The 21,605-nt window shown below is 31.0% G+C and overlaps 1 protein-coding gene across 1 annotated transcript; it reads right to left on the bottom strand.

Moving 5' to 3' along the window:
* Positions 1–230: 230 nt before the first annotated feature.
* Positions 231–21,108, bottom strand: Smp_013630 (cadherin-related; the record flags this gene model as incomplete). Its single annotated transcript, XM_018799163.1, has 6 exons — positions 231–611; positions 1,064–1,449; positions 6,417–6,555; positions 12,022–12,194; positions 15,526–16,849; positions 21,061–21,108. The coding sequence occupies 6 exons, from the start codon at positions 21,106–21,108 to the stop codon at positions 399–401; spliced, it is 2,283 nt and encodes a 760-aa protein (XP_018650979.1). The 3' UTR covers positions 231–398.
* Positions 21,109–21,605: the final 497 nt, after the last annotated feature.

The following is a 21,605-nucleotide window of genomic DNA, read 5'->3' as shown; positions in this document are numbered from 1 at the left end:
CCGCCTATTTTCCTAAACTAACTTCATGTTCCAATATGTTAATTATAATACTAATTTAAGTTGTAATGGTCTTTTCTTTTTATCCTATTTTGTAATATTTTGACTAGACTTTAATCAGTCATAATCGACATATCCTACATTCTGTGTGGATCCCTTCGACACAACCATTATATCATCAGTTTAAAAGAATATAAATGTGGTTAACCACATTCCATATGTTCATATATTTATATGTACCATTCTATTAAAAATACTTATAAACTCAATTATTTCGAGAGAAACAAAAAGAAAAAAGAAAAAAAACGAACAAACATCTTGAAATTATAGAAATAAGAACATAAAATTATTTATATAAATAAATACAGATTCATAAAAATGTTTATATATGTGAATTGATTTTATAATTGTGTATCACGATAATGAAATGGATCTTCATCATAATCATCATCATCATGGAAGAAGCAAAGAAAGACGAAATTGAAGAAACAGAAGTAGAAATAAGGGATAAGAATATGAAATATAACCAGGAAGATACATTTTTCTTTCTTTTTGAAAGAACGAATAAGCAAATCAACGAAAAAAAATTCATAGAATAACCAAGTTATGAAGGCCTATTTGGTGAGAGACAATATATTGTTTACTGTCATTTAGTTTCAATGGTATTGATCATAAAATTGACAAACTGCTATAGTGATTCCCTCCCTTTTTTTAAAAAAAATGTTATTTTACATATTTTTAATTATACAAAACTTGTTGGAAATTTTGTATAAATATTTTGTGGTGATATAAATTGATCATCTGATTGTGTATGAATTAATTGAGCATAACCAAGTGGATCCACTGGACTAAATAATATCATTGTACCTTCAGTAGATTGAGACATATCATTTTGAGATTCTTCTTTAGAATTGTTATTATTATTATTAGTAGTAGTAGTAATTGTAGTATTATTATTTTCAAAAGATGAATTTACAAATTTAGATTTTTCATTTGTATTATTATTTATGTTGATAGTAGTGACAGTAGTAGTACAACAATCTGAATTTGATGTAGGAGCACATACAGAAGTGACAGTTTTAGAAATGTGATTTTGGCTAGTATTACAGTTTGAGTGTGTATCTAACCATGAAACAGATAAACGATTCTTAGGTTGTTGTTGTTCGATATTATATTTAAGACAACATTTTGTATCAACTGTTTTCAATAGATCGTTAGATGATTTTGCAGAATTTAATTTAGTTGAGAAATGTGTAGGTAGTATACTGTCTTCATCTTCAATGTTATTATTATTTATTGGGATAGAACATAGTGGTAATGTTCCACTTCGTCTACGATAAGCCAAAACTCTTAGTGTTGGATCATCCTGTTCAGTGGGTAATAATTCTGGGCTTCTTGATGATAGAGCACTTTTTAACTGTTCAACATTAAGAGAACAATAACAGGCTGGAGCTATCCAAAAGAAAAAAAGAAGAGATATACTTTATTTATATGACGGAAAAATACTTTGATGTAAATTTAAAGTTTATCGTTACTCCATAGGATCAAAAGTAATATGAAAATCTATTATTTGGTAGTAATTTGGATGTGATTGAATAGTTTATGAACATTAAATGAATTACATGTTAACCAAAAACCTCTCTCATGTTCTCATGTTCTTCAAAAATTAGTTAGGTTTGAAGCACAAGGAAATATCTAGAGCAACGCTAGTTAAACAAATAACGAACCATGAGTACCTAAGGAACACTTTTAAGGTGTTCAACGTACTGAAGACTGCACATCACAGAAACCATCAGCTTATGAAGGTTATGATCTGAATTTTGTATGTACGACGAAAGCTTAGGAAACTTTAATATCTTTCTACCAACTATCTTTCAGTAAAGTAAATTACTTTTATTTATTTTGCTTGCTTTGATACTCGCTTGTTATTAATGTTTTTGCTACATTACCCTTCATTATACTTTCCCGAAGCGAGTACTCACTAATTTCAAAAATCTGTTTATTCTCCGTTTCTACTTCAACGGTCAAAATATATCAGTTATTTATTTTCAATCGCAATATTCACTTCAATTGAACGCTGGGTCTAATCACTGAGATAAAGCAAAATAAAATAAACTTGACTTATTTTGTAAATCGTATTGTTTTTATCTAAGTTTAAGATTATCAAGAGATCCAAAAGAACAAGTAATTTATACGGGCTCCTACTGCCTTGAAATTAATATTTAAAGTGAAAAAGATATGCGTTAGAACGTAATACTTTCTAAATTAACAACTAATCAAGACAAAAAGACCTACAGGATAAGCACATAGGTATAAAATAAAGTCAGAACAGGCACGGATGTAGAATAATATGAATTTATTATATTTTGTGGTTTTTCATCAGCTGCTTACAACCAAATATGTGTTAAAATTTTATATTAAGGTGTGAAATAATTGAAATTGAATTGGAATGATAAAGGTTATCAATAATAACTATATATATGTGTGCAAGAACAGTTCAGAGGTCATTTGGTGTTAGAAATAAAAAAACTTGAGGGGTGAGTGATGTAATAATTGAGTGAACTTCAGAGATAGATAAGATAAATCGTGTGATAGTTTTAGAGGTAATGCAGGGTTTATATAAGATTTCTGGAATTAAAAACTGGTAAGATGAGTTGTGTAACAATTGAACGAGATTTGAAAAGTATACATAATGTAAGAGAATTGAATGAATGAAAATATATAAGTGAAGGAGTGGTTTTAATGTACATAAAATAATTCAGTAATGGAAGAGCAATATAACAAAATAAAACTAATGACCATAAATGAATTAAAAATGTAGTAATAGGTGTATTGCTATCTCCTTTTGGATACATAGATCAGGTTTAAGTATTTTTATCGCAATCGCTTCAGCAAACCTAAGAGAAGCAGTGTTTCTTTGTCTGCTAATAATTTTGAAAGCTTGAGGAATGTCAATGGTTTACCTGATGTCAAGTAAATACCGAGCTGTTGTACTGTTAAGAACCCTTGTCCCTGAAAATGTCAATTACTTCGGAACAGGCTTAGAAATGCGAACATATACTCTTCTCTTAGTTCTTTCAGTGTATGTGCTTTGACACAAACATGTAAATTAGTAAATGCAGTTGAAGCTATTGAGAAAAGAGGGTCTGTTAATTTTAGTTTGTTTGAGAGAGCAGTTCGTTTCCCATAACGCCTTCAGTTCTACTAATGGGTAAGTCATCTTTAACGCGGAACTTATCCTATGATTAATTATTTCAGTGATTTGATCTCCTTTGAAGCATAAGTATAAGAAGTAGGTTTTATTTTCAAATTGACTTCACTTACTTACATTTAAATGCATAGCATAACTTGGGATTTTCATCCTCTTTTTTTCCCATAACTGTTAAAATAAACTATCTACTGAACAACTATTATAAGCCATAAAACAAGTGATAATCAACGATTACAGTATTAAGAAATATGATATTTGCTATTTCTACTTATTACTGAAAATATATAAAGAATAGGTGTATATTTTCTCCTAAGTTTCTTTTCTTTGCCAAATTAAAATAAAAGTATCCATTCTATTTGTCACTTTGATCTTTTTGTCCATATACATATTTATCGATTAATTAACTAAATTATTACATAGTAACTTGATTTAAACTATGAGTTACTGTCTTATTTCTTTCTTAAACTTAAGTCATATGTTATATTCTTGATAGATTAAATAGTTTTACCCTACAAGAAAGTGTCAATTTACTGTGATTGGACCGTCTACTTGACTACTTCAATTTTTAGCGTTTACTTTGTCTTTTTTAAAAAAAGATTTTTATGAAATACTCTTACAAAAATGCATTGTGTGCGGTAAAGTATGATAAATTTAACAAATACGTTATCTACTATCGTTGATTTCTGATGAGTTTTGCTGATTGAACGCTATATTCGGATTCTAAGCTAGTCTCGTAACCCCCAAGCTAAATCTACATAGTGACTTGGACATGAGGGAAAAGGCGCAAAATATGCGACAAGCACTTTACTCCAAAGATTCGGAAATATAGGATTTTTATAGTATTTTAGAAGTCCTTGATTTTTCCTGAAGATTCTAGAATACTATTAAACATAGTAGCAGTGTAGTAATCAGCCAATCAGAACTTCTACATGTGACATGTCACTTTTCTAGCAAAACTTCTAATCAAACGCTGATTGGATAAAAATGCTTCTTAATGTTTCCTGAGCTTGTCATGTCTAGAGCGAGAAATTTTCAGGATCACCCCAACAATTTCATCTGAGGCATGTTCATTGAAATAATTTATAATTAGAATAATGTCTATAACTTTAATTCTAGAGATTGTAGTAATTTAATAGTTAGATTCATAAGTTGATTTGAACTAGACCACCATGGAAAACCTGGAAGTACTGAACGGTCATTTCGTCCTAATATGGGACTCCTCAGCAGTGCGCATCTACGATCCCACAGGCGGGATTCGATGTCAGAACCTATGGCCTCGCGCCTGAATGCTTAACCTCTCCAGTTTGGTTGATAGTGAATAGATTAATCTTTTACAAACTACTAATGAACTATTGGAACAGATACTATCAAAATTGTTACACAACCAATCTATTCATATTCAATAACTGTTGAGATCTAACTAGTCTCATAGCACGTTATTTCAGTATGAGGTTCCATATATCAATATTGATTTGAGCAATAGATATAATTTATGGATAAATACATATGTGTTGTATACTCGAAGTCAGTGCTTAATTATGACTGCCTTTATGATAATAAACTAGCAACCTTGAAATCTGAAATGAATTTCATTATTCAGCACCATGTAAATCATGGTCAGCAAACTTCGAATAACACTTATGAAACAAAGTGATCTGTTCATTTAAAATGTAGATTCTCAAGGCAGGATATTTATAGATAGGCAAAATTCACTTGGTAGTGTTTGTTTGAATCTTCCCATTGATTTTTAGGACTGCAATCGATCAGTCTCTTATTGACATATGTAGCCTGAATTCACAAGCATTATAAGCGAAGATGATGAGTCCCAAACAGGACGAAATGCGTATCCTGGATTCCACTGCTAGCCACTGTCAATCTATGCTTATGATAGGCGAAATTGTTGTTCAAAATTTAATAGAGTCATTTTTAATAGTCTATATTAAAAAATTGAATAATTCATCAGTTTTACAAAAGGCTATTGTGAAATAGTAATTGCCCTAGTATCAGTAACTTATAAGGCAGTTGAGTCACAACAATGTAAAATTGTATGATCTCAGTTTCAAAGGTGATGCAATGTATTCTTGGCTTGATGATAAGGTATTTGGTAAGAATGAATCATTTCATTAACTTGTCTGTAGTAGTCATGTTAGATGTCTACTACCAAGAGGTTGTAAAATAATAGGTAAAGTGTTTCGATTGACTAATAATATTTGAGCATCATTCATATCTTCTTATAAGTTTTGCATTTATATCTCTTATTTATGCTTACGGTGTATCCAGTTTACAGTTCACCTTTATTTGATTACAACAATAAGGACGAAGGCAAGAAATATTTTATTGATTAGACTTTAGAAACGTCTGACTATGTTGTAGGCTGTGTAAACAGAAGCGACTAGGTCATACAGGAGTTATATCTGGAAAGTACAAGATATTACTACTATCTTACCCTTCATTTTGATTGAAATTTACCAAATAAGTTGTATAATCGTCAGTCAACTTTACTTGGTGCTGAACACTTTTCAATAAACTAATAATTCACCTTCTGTGATTATTAAGGTTTATTAGCAAGATGTACAAGAAAATAAAGAAAGGCCTAGTAAAATCCTGATTATTTTCATGGGAACCTATTTAAACATGGAACTGGAAGAGCTTTGAAAGAAGAAAGACACCGTTTTGTCTTCATTCGTATACTTATATGGTTCAATTTACATTAGGAGTAAAGCAAGATATCCTTATAAGTTACTTGAAATAATGCAACAAAGTACTAAGATTTCAAAAAAAGACTATTCATTTCAGTTAAGTATATTATCGGGTGATAAAAGCATTGTTTCTAACTGTGTATGAATGTGTTGTTTTTGAGACGTGGTCACAGATTACTTTAGAAGAAAACGTTCTAACGTTGACTCAGTAGATGCACCTTTATAAAGTAACAAACAGATAGTACACGAGTATTATGTTTTCACCTATTTACATTAGTTACTTCCTGCACAATTACTTAGAATTAGTTATTTTTAAGCTTCTAACGTTGATGAGAACAAAATCACTGTACACTCATTCTAAAAGAGCCATTTTTATTAATATAATCTCTAGAAATTACCCGTATGGACTAGTAGATTATTAACATGGGTATACACGCTAAACAAATGAAATGAAATAACACTCCAAACTACCGGTATTGTGAGTGAATCATATAGTTTTTCTAACTTACTTTGACGAAATGTTGCATTGTTAACACGAAAAGTATTGAGTGAACTTTGAGGTCTTGAGTTAGGAAAATGATTTTCTATCATTCCTGTATCTGTACTACATCCATGACCACTATCCATACTTTCTATATCTTCTGTTATCTAAAAGAAGATAATGTTTTATCATGAATATAGCTACAAAGAACTACTCATTATATATTCATTTAACATCATTTAAAAAGAAAAAAAATAATTGAAAAAGAACCTAGACCACCAAGGAAAACCTGGGAGCACTGGACGGCCGTTCTGTCCTGTTGTGGGACTCCTCAACGATCCCACCTCGTGAGATTTGAACCCAGGACCTACCAGTCTCTCGCCAGAGAACTTAACCGATAGACCACTGAGCGGGCATCTAATAGTGTTTATATCTAACTCCAACCAATCCACGAAGTTGAGCAACCGTTTACCAATTGTCTTCAGTGAGCTCCTATCTCACAACAGACCTGGTTTGAACTCCACTGGTCACTGCTTCTCACCAGAACTCCAGGATTTACCTCTAAAAGTCAGTCACTAGTGAGCTTATGATTATAATCAGAAGGGGTTTTCCTTGTTGGTCTAGCTTCAATTGACTCACGCTTTCAACTATGAAAATACTAAATCTCCACAAAAAACCCTTTCTGTAAAAGAAACATAATATTACTTTTCTTATACAAAACTTGTTATAATAATAATAATAATAATAATTAATCCTTCAATGATAAATCATATGTTGCTTATTTAGACATTCAGAACTAATGCTTGATTGACATTTTATTAAAGATTAAATAAAAATAAAGTTTAATATTTTATGAAAAACATTAAAGTAGAATAATTAATTAAAACGTGTTGTATCTTTATATTATTATTATTATTATTATTACTATTACCATTATTATTACCATTGAGTGACAAGTAATCCACAGTACCATTGGATTGATTTATTAATGCAAAATTTAATTTGAAAAATCAAATTATTTTACCACTTATCAATCATTAAATAGAGAGAATATATTTGTAAAATCTCAGTGAATGAATTTGAAGTAAATCCAATGTTTCGCCTGGCAATCTAGTCCAAGCTTTTTCAAGGAAATATATTCTTTTTATTCAATGTTTTACATCAACTCGGTGCCTAAATACTGTGAAACTATCGGCTCTAATTTAGACGAAAGTTCTTATATACACTTATCAAACAGTAGATAACCTGTAAGTTACTGAAACTTATATATCTTATATAGTTTATAACATTTTAAATAATGTGTTATTACTCTTATCAAATAGCTTGAATTGTTAATTTTTTTCTTTTGATTCATTCCATTCAGTTTATTGTCATAACATTAGAATAAAATCTAGAAGTATATTATATGGCGATTAGAGGTAGTCAACAGGAAACCCTAACTACCTCCAATCATCATCTTATTCCAATATAGTGCACGCAATGTTGAGTCACCTAGACTGGTGACCATATTGCAACTTGATCGATAAGATTCGATCTGCACTAAGAAGGACCTGACATACATGACATTGATCACCACACAGTGATCAGTCAATAGTAAAACTGTAGATTATATATTCAAATTACTGAAAGTATGGGTTAGTTGGTTTGAAATAAGTAATTGTTTTTATTACAAGATAAGTTCTTCAACGATTTAGATTAACTTAAAGGACATGCATCTGTTGAACTGAATTTTCTTAAGAAAAACATGGAGGATTGAAGTGCTTCGAAGGAAAGCAACCTGGTCTTTCCATAGTTTGAATTTAATTAAATAAGGTGTGTATATTCATTTTTTTTTCTTTAAACCAGGTTCAGAATTGTTGATATAAATGAATACTGGTATTGATTTTTGCTTCGTTTCTTTACTTGTTTAGTAATATATTAATTAAATTATAATCATTTGACTCTCTTGGTGTAATAACACAGGAAAGAAACGTATGTTGTTGATTAATATACTGTGACTACATGTTAAAAGTTTAATATTTTCTTTGGTTCACTTTCATGGTACTTAATGAACGTTATTTAGATACTGCTTAACAGAAACAATTTTATGCTGTTTAGAAGGTAAAGTATATTTGAAAGGTTGAACCAAGATTATTCTGGAATTGAATACATTATTACTGAAAATCCGAAAAATTTCATTTTTTATATGAGTTCCTTGGATTGCTTTCAGTAAAGAACTATGAGTAAATATCCTGGGTGTTCAAATACGTTTTCTGTACAAAATAGTCTATAATATCTTCGGAAATCACCTAAACAAAAAGATTCATTTTTCTTTGAACGGTATCAGAACAGGTTACAGTATAATGGATTCGACAACTGAAGTGAACTAAAATTTGAGAATGTATGGGACTTTGATAAAAATACTGTTAAGTTTAGATCAGATAATATATAAATGGTCTGTTTAAGTAGATAACTCATCAACAAACCAAGTGTATCATCAAACTATCCCGTGGAGAATTATGAATGGTAACTCTGTGGATTATTTATAGACCAATATGATATGTATATTTCCTATTGTATAATTGTTGAGTGACTAAGTTATTCTTATTCGTATCCTTCTTATTATAAGCTTTATTTTGACCTATAGACTACTATTATACGTTTTATCATTCTTGAGTTATCCCTAGTCCATTAGTTACTATTCCCACTATCCACAGCCACATTTGGCCAAATCTTGTACAAATGTTGTGTACTGTTTTATGGTACGATGTGGTCAGTTTGTTTGTTATATAAATCCAGTATGTTTGAGAATAATGATTCATATTGCAGAGGCTGTTATTGGTGTTCTGGACTTAACTGTCTGGACTAGGCAGATAGCAGGACTGATAAGTACTGAAGACTGCTCATACGGCTTCTGTGCAGTATTGCTCTGATCGATAATTCACTCCTCTCTAATAGGCGGGGATCATCATTTCATATATCAAACAGGCCACACGTACGCACGCACACGATATAACAACTGGCGACGAAACCGCCACCAAATGTCGTTGAAGATATAGAAAGTAACCTGGAAATTTTAAGTTCCGTGGATATTTGCACCAAAAAACAACTATTTAGAGTGATCATAAACGGTAGAACTTATGAATACTCAAGTGATAAGGTACAACTATATAGATATAGCATGTTTACGATCTCAAAATATTTATCAATGTTTAATGGCCAAAAAGTTATAAACGAATACAGGTACTCTAAATGAGTAGATACTGTATATATACATATAATATTGTGATGTTAGTTCTCATGATATTATTCTTCCATAAACAGTTGCTTTGACAGCGGTGTAAAAAGAATCTTCTTACTTTTTGCAGGATGAACATTAAATACTAGCCGAATATTTGTTTATCATTTATCATTGATTTGATAATGAAAATGAGAATGGTCACTTAGTTAAAAAATCACATTGAACTCTAACATTGAATTATCTAATATACTTCTATTATTAGAAATAAACCTCTTCATAAAAATATTAAACTTATCCAAAAGTCAGTTTGTCAATAAGAGGGAAGACTATACAAACAAACAATTATCCATATAATATAGTTTTATTTATACACAATAACGAAATCAAAAATTATTAACGAAACTAATACAAAAAAAACTTTTTGTTACTATCCTCTATCCTTTTCTTCTCTTGCAAAAATAAAAAAATAATAATCAAATAATGATGAATAAAGTGATTATTGATTATTTTTTTATTTGGTTTGATTTATGAAAAATTTTTATTCAATATTTCTATCTTTTTTCTTTGTTTTTTGGAAAAAAACGTTTACTACAGAAATAATCATAATGTGAGAAAATTTTAAAAGAGATAAATTTCAACTTTTCATTTTCTTTATTATTTTTTTCCCCTGTAAATTTAATTTTTCACTATTATTACTGTGGTAATGTGTGTTTGTTTGTTTGTATGTGTGTGTGTACAATAACTAACGAATAATGAGAAAATTTATCAGCTACTTAAAATTTTTATTTTTTTGAAACTAATTTACTATTTTACAAATCAGTGAGTTATTATAGTGGAGAAAAAAAATAATTTTTTGTGATTGATTTATAAGTTTTTCTTTTCATTTTTTTCCAGTTTTTCTGGGTTAAAGAAAAATAAAACAACAACAAATAATATTTCATAGTTTAAATGATTCAAGTTAATGATTCATATGTGCTCGTTTGAAAGAAATAGGAGAAAGAATTTTGATCTTCATATTTGTTTATATTAAGTATCATTCTTCTTCGTTTTTATACTTAATAAATGAATATGACAATTTTAGTCTGTTTAAGTATTTCTTTGTAGCATTTTAACACTTGATATTGATGAACGAATCATAGTGTCAAATTATATCATTAATTGATGTTACTTACTTACGCCTGTTACCCACAATGGAGCATAGACCGCCGACCAGCATTCTCCAACCCACTCTGTACTGAGCTTTCATTTCTAGTTCTATCCAATTGTTGTTCATTATTCACATGTCTGTCTCTATTTCTCGGCGTAATATGTTCTTTGGTCTTCATCTTCTCCTTTGACCTTCAGGATTCCATGTGAGGGCTTGTCTTGTGACACAATTAGGTGATTTCCTCAAGGTGTGCCCAATCCACTTCCAGTGCTTCTTCCTGATTTCTTCCTCCGCTGAAATCTGGTTTGTTCTCCCCCACAGTAGGTTGTTGCTGATAGTGTCTGGCCAATGGATCTGTAGTATTTTGAGTAGACAACGGTTAATAAACATCTGTAACTTCTGGATGATGGCTTTCTTGGTTCTCCACGTCTCCGCCCCATACAGTAGATCTGTCTTGACATTTGTATTGAAAATTCTGATGTTGGTGTTGGTTGACAATCGTTTTGAATTCTAGATGCTTTTTAGTTGTAAATCTGCTGCTCTTGCTTTGCCAATCCTCGCCTTCACATCTGCATCAGATCCACCGTGTTAATCAATGATGCTGTACAGATATGTAAAGATTCTTACATTCAAAGTTCTCCGTCAAGTGTGATTCAATTGGTGCATGCTGTATTGTTATTAGTAAATGCTGATTACGGATATAATTTAACTGAAAACACTTCAACAGTCGTAAGACACCGTTCATTATAGTGTTGGCACATATCAGATAATTACATCTCAATAAATGGATAATAGGTTAATAAAAATACCGAAGGTGGCTTACTAAAAGTTATTAATTCAATAAATTAACCCAGGATGTTTAAAAAAGCCAGGTAATCTAGATTACTCACTGGATATCAGAAATAAATACTCTCAGTGGGTTGATGTCTGAAATTCTTATTCATGTATAATAAATGTTTCATCTCAGCAAATAGCTGTTTAATTCGTTTATTTTATGACTTTCATTATAAAAGTCTATGGTCTACTTACGGCACTGCGCTGAATCCTAATTACTTGTCTTCCTAATTTCCCTAGTAAATCCATTCACGGGTAAGTTCACTTTTTTGTTATTCCGAGAAAACCAATTACCTTGACACTTTAAATATTTTTAATTTTATTGTGATTGACCACTGCCAAAGATCTGTCAGTTGCAAAACTAAAGAAGGTAATGTAACAGAAGTATTTTAATAAATAGATAAAACTAACCGTCCCATCCTTTTAACTTACTTCGTTGGGTGAAGTTAAATTTCTTATAGAACCAGGATCTTTATACGATGGTGAATTAATACGAAGGTCTGAAATTTGTGAAGAACCTGCTTTAAAAGTTGAACAAGTCTGATTTTGTTGCCTGAGGGTTGGACATGCTCCCATCAAAAATTTTAATTCATGATCAGGAGAATCTTTAGAAAAAAATTAAATAAAAACTTCCTTATTATCATATGAAATAGTGTCGAATGTATGACCATAGTTTCTGTTACAAAATAAAACTTAATAGGGAAAATTTAGGAATCAAAAGGATTGTAAATTTATTTGATTACACTATTAGATTTTCTCAAAGCCCAAAATGCAACATATTGTTTTCATATAAACAAGCTGATTGTAAACTGTCATTTTTTTCACCAATATAAAATAGGTTTACTTATATTGGTAATTAACAATATATAATACAAATTACTTTTTAATTCTTGGTTAGATATATTTAAACACTAAAACAACTGGTGGTTAAAGCGTTGCTATTAATTTACGAACCTAAGAACTGTTATAAGAACTGTTTAAAACCACCAGTTTCCTTCGAGGGGCAAAGACTGAGTTGCTTTTTCGCGTAGTGCTTCCTGAATAGTCGGTGATCTTTTCACCCATGAACTAAAGCAAGCGGCACGGAGGAGACCGAACTGTCTATGCCAATGTGTACTTGTGACATTGTGTTGATTTGTCTACGCTTCCCATAATTGTATGTTGTAGTATGGGACTCCCCAGTAGTGCGCATCCACATTCCTGCTCTCGGGATTCGAACCCATGACCTATAGGTCTCAAGCGCGAACGGGATGGTGGATTAACGACAAAAGTTATATATCCATACAATTTACTTGTAATTACTAACAAATATATGCGATAATTTTGTTAAAATACAGATGATATAGTGACAAAAGATAATCAACAGTAACGACTACTATTACATAACGTTTGTTTGTATATATACTTACTTGATTACGTTAATAACCTTATAATAAAATTTAATAATGTATGCTTAAAGATGGATCGATAGTCTCTTCTGTTATATATGTATCTTAATCGATATCAGTACATAGTGTGACCACGGCGTTTTCTCTATTTTATGCATCTTCTATATAAATATTAGTCACACTCTTCGACAAAATGAAGGATAGGGTATATGATCCATGTTATATAATCCTATTCTGTCCTCTTGCTCATACAAAGAAGTATGAATATATAAATAAACGAAACATCCTGTAGTATGATAGCAGCAAAGTGTTGCCCTCGGATAACCAGCATCTGCAACGATGCTGCCTTCTCACGAGGAAGGAAGTATGAAAAGTAAAGTATTACAAATATGCCTATAAGTTATGAGACTTAAATCATTAATTTGTCAAATCTGACAAACATATATTCACTTATTTTTAATATTCAAGCGAATATCATATTAAAACTGGTTACCGGGACTGTTAATATTAAAGTAATCCTAATGATTCATGTCATGCTAGAAAAGTGATAGAGAAATTCAATATGTTGATAAGTAAACCTACTATAGGGAAAATGCAGTTCCAGTAAGTGAGGTTGAAATTAAAATCAGGGGAAAATCAAGTGAGAAAGACCAATTTATTGTTTAATGCACAATTACACAATGGTTCAGTAAAATATGAAAATCATACATCAAATACTTCATTTGCATATCTTCTTTAAAATCGTCTCTTAAACGCTTCGCTGTTCCTTCATTCCTGTTGCTTTCTTGCTTGCTTTAGGTTTTCTTCTCTCTCCTCTTTTTTTAATCTTCTTAACCTTCTACTTACAGACGTTTCACTTCCGACTGGTGTTACGTAATACTTATATCAGTATATATAAGTAACTTTCAGCGCACTACTACTGCTACAACTGATACTAATAGTACCACTATTAATATTATTATTGATAGTAAATAAATTTAAGTTGTCTTGAGTAGTAGTAAACTGAAAGATTTTCAAAAAATGTAAGCAAAATTTAAAATAATCCTTCTGAGGTTTCAGAAGCGAAATTGAAGTTAATTTATCTACTAGCCAAAGCATTCTATTACAGATTTCGATTCATATTGTTAAGTTGTTCTTTACACATACCATCCACCAGTTAGCTAAATCTAAACAATCAGTCAATTAACCAGCTGTCTTTATGTACATAAATAAATAGCATCTTTTTATATTAACCTTTAGAACAATTATAAACCTACTAAGGTAATAAAAAGAGATGAAAAAAAAATAATTTTACCGATGGAAAACTAATATGACAATAAAGAATGGAAGAAATATCAATCCAGTCCCATAGACTAGACAGTATTTTCACTATTTTTTCTTTCTTTGAAGAGGATTTGAAGAGATTGGCGTCATTATTCTTCCAACTTTTAAACTATTTAATAGATATCATAAAATATTCTGATTATTACGTTGCTAATTAAAATGAATGGTCTGTTATTTAATGGTTTGTTTTAAAAATGGTATCAAAACAACTTTTCAGTATGGAAGTATTATATTACTTAAAGTTTATAGTATTAACTTATACTAGGACGATTAGCTTAATTGTTATTTTATTTCAGAGAAGAAAAGTATTATGGAATATTATTTATGATGTTTGTATTTTGAAAAAAAAGTATTCTATCAGAAGGGGGTTTTGTGGAGATTTTCCTAATTTAATAGTTGAATTCATGAGTCAATTAAAGCCAAACCGGCTTAGTGGTTTAGAGGTTAAGCGTTGGCGCGCAAGACCGATAGGTCCTGGTTTCCAATCCCGAGAGCGGGATCGTGGATGCGCACTTCTGAAGAGTCCCATCTTATGACGAAAAGGCCTTCCAGTGATTTCAGGTTTTCCATGGTGGTCTACCTTTATTTGACTCATGAATTCAACTAATAAAAGTATTTTAAATTGAGAATAACCGTAAATTCTTTCAAATGTTATGAATACTAACATTTACCTAATGGTTAGTTTAACTAAATAAACTTCAGATATGTAGAACATCAAATGAAGTTTTGTCAAAGGTTATAAAGTAAAGGAAACAGAAGTTTACTTTCTCAAATAAACTATATAGATTTCCAGTTTCATTAAATTGTTGACAGACAATAAAAGAATGACAAATCAACTGATTACAGATAACTATTTCATCCAACTTTTTTTGTAATCCCCTCATAAAAAACAACGAAATGATGTTGTTTCATTGACACTTACAAATGTACATTATTTCCATTTTGTAAGAATCAAATTTATGTAAAATCGACTTATTCTAATGATTATTGGATATATGGTTGGTAAGATATCAGTGATTATAGACTAGGAATAAAACAATTAATATCACAAAAGATTTCTGTTTTGGATTGTTAGTGTAATGTTTTAACATTGTGGAGATCTTAATCATTTCGATGAATGATATCAAAAATTCATTTGAAGAAGTACCTTCAAGAGGTATATGAATATTTTACGGTGATTAAGTATCAGTATAATTTCCTGTTAAAACTGCTGATAACAACTTACTTTTAGTCGATACAGTGTCAAGAAAGCGTTCTTCAACAGGTTTTAAACGACAGATTGTTCCCGTCTGACTGGCTCGTTTCAAATTAGATAAGTCATTTAATTTTGTAGGTGAAGGATGAAATGGATGTGTTGAGTTGAATAGCTTATGGGATCGTAAAGTATCAGGCTTTTTGGGATCCACTGCAGCCATCATCCACTGATTTTTCTCTGCATTTGATAAAAAGCTTCTTATCATTTTTTCCGAATCTGTAGATTGAGACGGGTGATGAAGATGATTTGGTGGAGGAAAAGTATTTAAACCTCCTTCACTCAATAAATGTTCAGCTCCTGGTGAAAGCAAACCATCTACCTCAAGCATTCCAGAATCTCTAAAAACTTCTTCAAGATGATGTGTATGATTAAGGCCCTGTCTATAAAATCTTGGGTTGTTTTGTTCACATTGTGTTGTATTTCGTTGAGCACATGCACCACAGCGTAGAAATAAAATTGCTAATATGAGTATTAACGATATTATTAATGTTACAGCGACCATAATTACAATTACAATTAGATCATTTTCCAAATAGGCTCCGTGTCCGACAACTGTGCTTTTCTGTCTATCATGTTCGCTAACTCCAACAGTGTCACCATCATTTTCACTCAATAAATAGGCACTTGTTTGTGATAAATAACGAAAAATATCAATCTGTAAAACTCTATGATTAACTTTGGCTGGATGACCACGATCACTTGCTTCTAATACTAATTTAATCGATCCAACATCATCTATGCTCATTGATCGACCAACATAAATGGCACCACTTATGGAATCCAGTTCAAACAAATTACCGATATTATGTGATGGTATATATCTCATGTCTGTTTTTGGGACAATTTGTACATTACTATTAATAGCATTATCTAAACGTGTTGATGGACTGGTCATTATTGTTCTATCTACTATATTCGGCATATTAGACATAAAACTAGTTTGAACAAGTCGATAAATAACTTCACCATTTTCATTTTCATCTAAATCTTCAGCAATTAATTGAGCAACACGATAACCAACTGGTTCATTAACGGTTAAATTTATAATCTGATGATTATGCGCTGGAAATATCCATTGTGGTGAATTATCATTAACATCGATCAAATGTATATGAACCTGTGTAGAAGAGGATAATGTAGGGAGTCCAGAATCCATAGCAACCAAGTAAAAATTATAAGCTGATATTTTTTCTCTATCCAAATTACCACGTGCCACATAAATATAACCTTTACTTGATACACGAAATTCATGAATTACTTGACCTTCTATTTGTGGTTTAATAAGGTAATGTATCTGTGGGAAAGATTTAGAAGAAATACAAATTATCTCATATATTCATTGAGAATTTCAATGTAAACAAAGTCAAATGATACTAAATTATTTTTCAAAGATTGTTTTAACAGAAAGTGGATATTGGCTTAAGAAAGATTAAAAATTAAGACTTTTGTTTCTACTATACTATAACTTATCAAGATTCTATGTTCAATATGAAGGCAAAATATAAGCTCCTCATTAGTAGATACATTTTATTGGTTTTTACAGGTTTGTACAGAAATTTATTTTTATATTTATCGAATTTCTTCAGTTCACTAATTCCATACTTAAGATCAAGAGGTCTAACCGAATACTGCACAAAACCTGGTTTAACAAACTCTGCTTTTTAGATAGTTCACTTTAAAGTAGAGAATAAATTAGCGATCATTTTTTGACTACTAAATATCGTCAAATCAAGACTGATATACATGTCTAATAAATACTACCTCATTTTCTTACATAATACAAGTTCATAATGTACTACAACTTAAGGTATATTCGAAAATGAGATTATTTATTCAATAAAATTAAAAGAGCGAAAATTCCTAAGTTACTATATGTTTTCATCGCCACTAGTTTTAGTTATGCCGAATTAATACTATGATAAGAACAAGATGGATTAAACTGAAAATTTCAAGTCATTATGGTTGTTTAAAACATGTTAAAAATTTACTTTGTAACGAATGCATTTTATAAAAAAGGGGGCGTATTGTCTTGAATTCTATTAAGTGTCAGACGTAAACAGTTAGTTGTTTTATTAATCAAAACTCATGTTGTAACTTAACTTGAATCATTGTCCAAGTAATTAGTTATGTACCAGAGAATTGATAAAATAAAAAAACAATTAAACAGTCTGTATTATGACCCAATCTTTTTATATTTTGGAAGAAATATCATTTTAATGGAGTATTAGGAAAAAATGGATAGGACCCACATTGAGGAAATCACCCAACTGCGTCACAAGGCAAGGCCTCACATGGAATCCTGAAGGTCAAAGGAGAAGAGAAAGACCAAAGGACACATTACGCCGAGAAATAGAGACAGACATGAGAATAATGAACAATAATTGGATAGAACTAGAAATGAAAGCTCAGTACAGAGTGGGTTGGAGAATGCTGGTCGGCGGCCTATGCTTCATTGGGAGTAACAGGCGTAAGTAAGTAATTAAGAAAAAATCAAACATTTAAATAATATTACCTAAAGATGCTTACTGAATTATTCATGTTAACCCCGTGTCATGCAGCAAGTAACACTAATTAATGATTAAAAGATATAAATTACTATTTAAGTATAATTGAACAATTTTTTTCATTGACTAACAAAATCAACTTTTTGTGTATTTCTGCTTGTATTTAAGTGTTTCATTTGTTGAGAATGTTCCCTCTCTTTTTCTGTTTTGGCATTTTGTAAACTACTTCAATTAAAAAATCATTATATTGGCTTAAACATTAAAAGTGTAAAATTCACATAGAAACTATTTTATAAATAGAATCCGTTTTTCCTCCATTTATAAATTTTTATTGTTCATAACTGAAAAAATAATTCAACCAAAAAGACAAAAATAATAATAACTAGATTTCACTATTCTTTACTTATGTGATAAATCAATAAATTTATGTATGTGTAGTGCCGTGCTTCGTCAATCGTTCACCCTGATGACCGTTATAATTCCAATCTTAACGATGCATAAAATCAGAAGGCAAAGAGAAACAGCAACTACAGTTCATTGTCAAATAACTCAGGCCAGAAAGCTACCAGCACCTGAGCGAATATCAGCGAGCGAGTAGCAAGCAATTACATAGGCATTTTATAGTCAAAACAAAACAAAAGCCGATAATAGGATTTGCGTGCATACATATATGGGGAGGAGTATGAGTCATCGAATGATACTTAAGCAATCAACATTTTGGCTAGAGTGTCATGTGCTCTAGTGGTCATAACAGTACAAAGAATATGCAAATTGTTATTATCTAAATGACGATGTCTGTTAAAGTAAGTTAATACAAAGGGCTTAACTAATATTAACCATAATCGAAATTGATTGTAGGATGGTTGATATATATGTATATGACTAGACAAATAAATAGACAAATATCAATTTTTCAAATGGTTATATCGGATAAAACTGTCTTATTTAACAATTGACTAAACAGATAAAATCATTTAAATCAAGAATGTGAAAAATAAATCCTTAATTTTTTTCGTTTTTTTAAATGTGATAATGAAGAGGGATGATTTTCTTTAACTCATATATTTTTTTATATATGGTTGAAATCTTGAGTTTATGGGAGATAGACCACCATGGAAAACCTACAAGCACTGGGATGGCCGTTTCGTCCTAATGCGGGACTCCTCAGCAGTGCGCACCCACGATCCCACGTCGTGAGATTCGAACCCAGGACCTAGCAGTCTCGCGCGCGAGCACTCCACCGATAGACCACTGAGCTGGCCGGCATCCAACGGTGTTAATGTCTAACTTCAACCAATCCACAAGGTTGAGCAACCATTTCACCAATGTCTTCAGTGAGTTGATATCTGGTAGGTTTAGGGTTAGAAACTCGCGGGGTGGGGTCGCGGATACGCACTGCCGAGGAGTCCCACGATAGGACGAAACGGCCGTCCAGTTCTTCCAGGTTTCTCAGGGTGGTCTAGCATCAATTGACTCATGATTTGAACGATACATAAAAAATCACTAAAAATCTCCACGAAAAACCCCCTCATATATTTTCGTTAACAAAATAAAGATAAAATATAAACTGAAAGTTTATGAGTTATACTAAATGAGAATTCAATAGTTTTCATTGATAAAACGAATGCTATGAATAAGAAATTTTTCCCATAGTAACTAAAAAGATTCTTTTCTAATTGATATATGTGTGTTCAAATAATTAATTTGTGATATGGATACAAAAATGGTTATTTTAAAAATGATTTCGATCAATATTTATTGAACTATTGATAATAAGGTAGCATATTAGATATCACTTTGTAACTTTTTTTAAAAAGCTGAGTATTCTTAACTGCTTCAGTGTATTTACTAGTGAGTATAGACTGGATATCCTCCATGGGAACATTCAGATGTAAAAAGAATAGAGATAAATGATACAATAAAAATGAACGAACTAAGAGTGATTTAAACAAACTAAAAATCTAAAAGGACGAAACGCGCATTCTGTATTCCACTGCTAACCACTATCCATTTTAACTGATTATACTTGTGAATTAAGGCTATATCGAGGCAATACGCACAGTATGCACATATGTCAATTAGAGACTGACCAGTTGCAGTCCTAAAAACATCAATGGGAAGATTCAAACAAACAATATTAACTGAATTTAAAAATCTACTTAGTTCTATAAACTATGAGAGTTATAATTTAGTGCATAATAAGTTCATCATGACTTTCAGTTATAAGAAAAGTATATCAATTAAATATTCGTAGACATATTCTTTATTAAAAAGGGGTCCGTAATTTATGTAAATTTATTAACTGATTGAAAAAGTCAGTGTTAGTTTATTTTTACAAAAACAATCATTTCACTATTTCTAATGACGACATAAGACATGTAAAATTAGATTTACAAATTGGTTAGATACTCAAATTGATTATATAAGAGTAAAGATGAAAAACGAGTTTAAAAAGTAAGTGTGAAATCAAAAATTTGTTAATTGTTAGAATTATTTCATAGTAATAAACCAAAGTTAAAGGAGGTGCGTTTAACGTAAATTTCATGGTCAGGATAAAGAAAAAGGTTGTACAAACGTTTTCTGGTTACAGAGGTCAGATTTATTTAAACGTATTCCTATAGGTTCGGCTGTGTGTAAGAGGCGACTTCTGGAAGCGTTAGGTAAATTAAGTGGTATTCTTTATTGTAATTTTGAATGGTACATTTGCAATGACTTGACGGGTGGCATCGATTGTTTAGTTCAGGCATGAATTCTAATATTATGACGTACGGAGATGGACTTGTCTTATAGTGCGCTCAGTGTAACTGGCTTTACACGAGAAGCGAAACTGATAAATACACATTGGGGTAGAGGAATATGTAAGTTTATTGTTGTTTCAAGAGATAAATATTGGTTGGTTAAATAAAACAGAAATCAATCTAGCTCTACTCAACGATTTGCTTACATAATAAGTGACAGACTGATTGAACATCATCTTTGAATTGCAATATAATGAACATACGTCTTCTAGTGTTGTTGGCAACTTCGGTTTGGTTTTCGTTCTAGACATATGTTCTGTTTGGAACCTTTTTTGCTCAGTAGCTTACAGATTATCCTAAGCTCCTCTGAGACAGATTTTTTTGAGGGGATAACATTAACTCTGTGAGCCAGATAAATACCTAGTTTTTTACACTGTGAGACGAAGCCGGAATGTGAAAATGTACAATAATAATACTGAGACGTGATGAGGAGTAAAATGAAACAAAGTTTCTCCTCGCCTAAGTTATATTTTAAATGAATTATTATTTTTTTAAAATTAGGTCTGGGTAGCTAAAATTGCATTGGATTGGTCAGTATAAGTCGCGTACATAAAAGTTTTGACTAAGTTTGTCAATGAAATTCATAGAAAGCAGCGGTCTATGTTAATTGCGTCTTGCCTAATAACAAATTATGTCGTTAGTGAAATTAAACAATTCTATATGATTGAGTGACAAAATGTTTCGGGATGTTGAGTCTGTAGGGACAAGAAAACGCTATTCAGACCTAGACAAATCATCCATTAAGCTG

Source organism: Schistosoma mansoni, chromosome 3 (genome assembly GCF_000237925.1).
Source record: "Schistosoma mansoni strain Puerto Rico chromosome 3, complete genome".
Classification (NCBI taxonomy): Eukaryota; Metazoa; Platyhelminthes; class Trematoda; order Strigeidida; family Schistosomatidae; genus Schistosoma; species Schistosoma mansoni.
Note: the sequence above shows the minus strand (reverse complement) of the source record. Positions and strands in the feature narration are given on the sequence as shown.